Genomic DNA, 6,000 nt, shown 5'->3' with positions numbered 1-6,000 from the left:
TTTCATTCAAGCTCAACTTTCTGCTCTAGTGATATTCACATCAGCTTTCTGACATGGTTAAGCTGTGCAGGACATTACGGATCTTCCCTTTACGCCCCAGGAAAGCTACAGAGGTGGAAAAAAATATTATTTTCTCATCTATTTGCCTCTAAAGAGGTTTTGGAACAAAAAGGCACATAGTTTGGTAACTACGACCCTGAATTTCATGAAGATCCTCAACCCTATAACGCCTGGAGTGCCTTATTGTAACTCCACCCATTCCCCCCTCTCCCAATTTCATTCCAAAGAGGTAGGACTTTAAATTGCACACTAAGGCACCCCAGAGCTGGCATAGCACAAAACATAAAACTAGACGTCAAAGATTCCCAAAATTTCATCAGGGTACCAAAAAAACTAGTGCCTTATTGCCTAGTGGGGATTAAGTTAGACTGTGCTTTTGTAATAAACAGCCATAGGGCATTACGGAGAGTATTTATTATACAAATTATCACTTCTAAAAGCAGTTGTAGAGAACCATTAACTGAGTGTTTTCCCCAAAGTAGAACAGGGAAAATATAAAAAAAAAAGCCCAAAACAAAAAACAACCAAATATATATATAAATATATAAAAAAAGGGATGGAAAAAAAACAATGCACTACTGAGAATATGGTCTACAAGTTAAATAATATTAAGAGGCCATGATCACACAGGGCATCCCAATTTATAACAGGCAGTAGGACATTCCAGAAAGTTTGTTACACTCCAATAATGCCCTAAAGAATATTAACAAAAATCTGACACATACGTTGAATAACTTTCACAATATATCTACAACACCTCTCTTTAATGGGTCAAACAGATGAATGGTTCTCAGCTGAGAGGACCTGTCAGAAGGTGGTTATGGTGTCAATGATGAAAGAAGAGGGCTATCAGAGGCAAAATGTATGTGTGTGGAAAAAAAAGTGAGGTGTGATTGTGTGTGTGTGTGTGGGGGGGAGCGGGGGTAATAAAAACTGGCACTTTAAGTTTAAAAGTCCCCCATGACACAGATGCGGGGCACGTGATGGGGCTAAAGTGAGAATGGAGGTTAAAACAGTTCAATATGTATATACTATGTAAATTAATAATTAAAAACCTGTAAGCAAGGCTCTTGACATGAAAATGGTTTTTAAAAAAAAAAAAAAAAAAAACATAAATAACGGCTCCATCACTGAGAGATGATGCCCTGCCCCTAAAGTTCTAACTCAACCCCTGAAGAACCAGTCACATTTAAATAACTCTCTTGGCCCCTCTTGTCTGTCAAGGAGAAAAAGTAAAGCATGGGGAAGCAGGGGATGAGAGAGACTGGGGGAGATCTCCAGGACCAATCAAAACCAGCACCACCAGATCCAGGATAAAATAAGATGGCCGCCAATTCAAATCTGCACCACTAATACAAGGTAGAGAGGTGGGGGGAGTGTGAAAGAAGGGAGAAGTTTGTGTGCCTGTCAGCGGCGCGCTCTTCATCGATCTCTTGTGAATGAGAGGAGTCTTCTGTGATGGCTCCTCCAAATGCATTCATTAGAACTCCGAGAACTCTTTGGCGCACTTATCTGTGATGGAGACTCTGATTTCTTCCTCCTCATAGTCATCAAAATTACTGGTGTCACCAGGGCCCTTACATTTGGGGATGAAAGGAGCTTCCACCTAGATGTTGGAGAGAGTGACAAGAATTGAAGTATGTGTATGGCAAAATGATATCCAAAATAGTTAGAAAGAATAATATGCCATTTGGAAAGTTCTATAGTTTTTCTCCTTAGCCTCAATTTAAAAATGTGTTGGGAGGTATACGGATTACATCTGTAATTTAAGAGTTACGCTTTAGCCTAAAATTAATTCACTCAGTAATATGCCAATAAAATCTTATATACCTTGTAATACTATTTGCCCACATGAAACCCACAATATAAAATGTATCAGAGAGAGAGAGAGAGAGAGAGAGAGAGAGAGAGAGAGAGATCTCTAAAGAAATATTCAAGAAAAGGTTCAAAATTATTTGCACTGTGCAAAAAAATAAAATAAAAACACAAAAACCAAAAACACAATTTCAATAAAAACAAGAGCCCACAGATCCTCCTATCTACCGTGAACCATGCATCATAATCTCCCTTTCATAAGTCTTGCAGTTTCACCAGACTTCTTCTTTCGACTTTGGGCCTAAGAGGATAGTCCAGAACCTAGAGCACTTAGCTTGCTGAAGTGCTTTATGTGTGAAGAGTTTTTCCACTCCCCCCCCCCCCCCCCCCATATCAGAAAATGTGCAAATTACAATAGAAATTGACACTTTTATAATTTAAACTTGTTACACCCCCACCAGTCAAATCAGACAACAGATCCTGTTACTACCTGATTGTTTAACTCAGTTGGGATAAACCTAAGAGGCAGCAATTGCTCAGAGCACCTGCCTTGGCAAGTCTTTGCTGGGGATGAAGGGGAGATATATACCCCCAATTAAACAAATTTATAATTATAAGCGTGAGAGAGATAGATAGATATATATATATATATATATATATATATATATATATATATATATATATATATATATATATATATATATATATATATATATATATACATACATACATACATACATACGAAAAAATCAGAGCACTCAAAAAGGACTTCTTATTCAGTGTTTACTGTGATAAAGGTTACGATCTTGAAAAAGACCCTAAGGGGTCGAAACGTCGATTTGATATGATTTGATGTAACCTTTATCACAGTAAACACTGAATAAGAAGTCCTTTTTGAGTGCTCTGATTTTTTCGTTTGTATATATACCTTGGACGCCGGTAGCACCAAAGGCAAGAATTGTTCCAGTCACTTAAGGGTGAGTGCCCAATATATATATATATATATATATATATATATATATATATACACACATATACATACATACATATACACACACACACACACACACACCTATATCTACAAAAACAAAAAAATTTACTTACCGTAAATTTCTTTTTCCAGAAGATTAGAGGCAGTGCTTTAGGACTGGGATTTCATCTGGAGGGATAAAACAGGCAGGCAATCTCCAAAACTTTTCAAGGACCTCCCCCAATTAACCTTTGGCCTTATAAATTGCTTCCTATCCAAGACATCCCCAGAAATTACAAAAGCCGAATAACCGTACCACTCAGACTATGAACAAATTTTGGGGGGGGAAAGTAAGCACTGCCTCTAATCTTCTGGAAAAATAAATTTACGGTAAGTAAAAATGTTTGTTTTTCCCTTCAGATTAGAGGCAGTGCTTTACGACTGGGATATCCAAAAGCAATCCCTTAGGGTGGGACTCAAGTCTCACTGCAAAAAATCTGCAACCAAAGTTGTATCTTCCAAGATCAACAGACCAAAGTGAGTGAAGAGATCACCTCGTGGCTGTTATAAAATCGAAAGAATGTATAGCAGAAGCCCTCAGGCAACCGATCTGAACATAACTGATCGAAGGATCTTCAATGGAGATAGGTGTTAGATGAGAAAACTAACGAATGCAGACCTTTAAGGTAACGTAGACGAAAAATAAACGCCCAGGCAGTGGAATTAGAATTCCAAGACCCTAGAATGCTGTTGGGAAAAGTTAGAAAAATAGTGTTAGATGGAAGATTGAGAAGAATTAAAGAATCCAACGTAACTCCACTTTCTCCTGCTGAAAACAGAAACTTGAAATCCTTTCCAAAAATATTTTGGGCGACTACCCCCAAAGACCTAGACTGAAGACTCAAATCAGCAAAGTAAAGAACCCCAAAAAGAAGGTCCTCTGCGGAAAAAATTCCCTGAAGATAGGAACTAACCACAAAAGAGCCTAGCAGATACTGGTGAATTGGAGACCAACCTCTGAAAATCAAATGATAACCGAAATTTGACCTTGAGGAGCTCTGGCTTTAAACCATCCGCAAAGCCCATCCGAAGAAAGGGGGGGAAAAAAAAAAAGGAGGTTAAAACTTTGAAGCGGATGCCTGTTTTTCTAAGAAACAATATCTTAAAAAACAACACCTTCCATACTTGGAATAAATCTTGGAACAAGATCCATTTATAGTAAAAGAAATTGTCAATAATTTCCTGAGACAAAACCTTATCCTTCAGTATCTGGTATACATAAACCAGGTCGTCAGCTTGAATTACAACAATTTTGAGAAGCGGTACCCTTGAGAATTCCAGGATGCCTATTTACAGTTAAGGTCCCCAAAGATTCCAGCGGAACATTTTTGATGAATGGTGAAACAGCTACTTGCCACCAAGGGAGGAAGACTATCATTCTCACCTTTCCCATCCTATAGGATCTTGGGAATAGGGAACCAGGAGGAAACTATAGGTTAGACTGGAATTCCCAAGAAAGAAAAGGAAACCAAAGCTTACGGCTCTGTCCAAGCTTGTACAATGAAACACTTCATGCTGTTTGATCTAGAAGTCCCAGTTCCATAACTGGAAAATCAAATTCTTACTATCGTTTGAGTGAAGATCAAGGAGTATGAACCGATCTGCTTTGTATTAAATGTTGACTACTCAATGCTACAGCTAAACAGAGGAATATTAAGTTATATGCATAAGTGAAAAGATCTAAGAAAAACTAACCCAAGCAAATCCTGGAACAAGATGTTTGTACATAATTGCTACCGATGTAGAACTATCTGACCAGATCTGGATACGATAATACATGGTCTTTATCTGAAAGGCAAAGAGCTATCCAGATAGCCTTCGGTCCTATGTAGTCGGATAAGTGTTTACAAATTATCTCCGCTAATTTCCCATCATCCCTATGAGAACCTAGCTGAGACCTGAAGCATCAGTCGTAAAATTCTGAACGATCGATTTGAGAACTAGAACAAAGAGTAAGAACCGTCTGGCATCCTTTATTCCTGCCTGGTTCAGAAAGGAATGACCTAAGTATAGGATTTTACAGCAAAATCGTATTAGCAACTGTATCTGGCCACTGAAGGACCTGTGCTATACCTGTGCTATACCTAAAGAAGCTGAAGAGACCAAGTAGGTTCTTACAAGACGGGAACCAATATTTCCCAAGTATCTGTCTACTGAAGTAGCAGAGAAATTTCAGGTGATAATGACAGAGAGAACCACAATTGTTTTCTTCAGGGAATTACCATTCTCTGAGAGTCAAAAACCCTTGTCAAAATATTTACACCTGGGGGGCAGAGCCGACTAGCAAACCAAGCAGACGTGCAGAGCTGAAGCTCCGTGCTACTAAGCCCAACCACAGCGAACCGGGTGTTACACCAACGGTTTACCGACTATACACCCCCACAACACAATGGGGAAACGGGCCAAGAAGAACAAAACAGCCCTGGCTTCAGGTTCCCGAAATATCGGCGATTATATGCAGGGAGGCCTCCAGCGTATGGCGCCAAAGATGGCGGACCAGCAAACAGGGATCTCGTCTGATGAGGAGCCCTCTCTGGACGCACTAGATGAGATCACCCCAGCCGGGGGCCTACACAACGAAGCTCCGATGAGATCAACATCCCAGCTACAAAAGGTGATATAAAAACACTGCTCCGGGACATCCGCAAGATATTCCAGGCAGATTTAGCGATACTGTGCGAAGGCATGCTCACGCTCACTGGGCGTATTAAAGCCACAGAGGAGACATCCACACACCTTAAAGGACCACTCTAGGCACCCAGACCACTTCAGCTTAATGAGGTGGTCTGGGTGCCAGGTCCTTCTAGGGTTAACCCATTTTTTCATAAACATAGCAGTTTCAGAGAAACTGCTATGTTTGTGAATGGGTTAAGCCTTCCCCCTATGTCCTCTAGTGGCTGTCTCATTGACAGCCGCTAGAGGCGCTTGCGTGCTTCTCACTGTGATTTTCACAGTGAGAGCACGCCAGCGTCCATAGGAAAGCATTGAGAATGCTTTTCTATGTGACCGGCTGAATGCGCGCGCAGCTCTTGCCGCGCGTGCGCATTCAGCCGACGGGGAGGAGAAGAGGCGGATCGGAGGAGGAGAGCAGGAGG

At 40.4% G+C, this 6,000-nt stretch overlaps 1 protein-coding gene across 4 annotated transcripts in view; it reads right to left on the bottom strand.

Moving 5' to 3' along the window:
* Positions 1-459: 459 nt before the first annotated feature.
* Positions 460-6,000, bottom strand: part of LOC134603363 (cAMP-dependent protein kinase catalytic subunit alpha) — a 67,963-nt gene continuing 62,422 nt past the window's right edge. For all 4 annotated transcript variants that reach the window (XM_063449248.1, XM_063449246.1, XM_063449245.1 and 1 more), the window contains one exon: positions 460-1,666. In XM_063449248.1, coding sequence (XP_063305318.1) covers positions 1,541-1,666 — 126 coding nt within the window. In that variant the 3' untranslated portion in view covers positions 460-1,540. The remainder of the gene's footprint in view (positions 1,667-6,000) is intronic.

Source organism: Pelobates fuscus, chromosome 3 (assembly GCF_036172605.1).
Source record: "Pelobates fuscus isolate aPelFus1 chromosome 3, aPelFus1.pri, whole genome shotgun sequence".
Lineage (NCBI taxonomy): Eukaryota > Metazoa > Chordata > Amphibia > Anura > Pelobatidae > Pelobates > Pelobates fuscus.
This window is presented reverse-complemented; position numbering and strand designations above follow the sequence as displayed.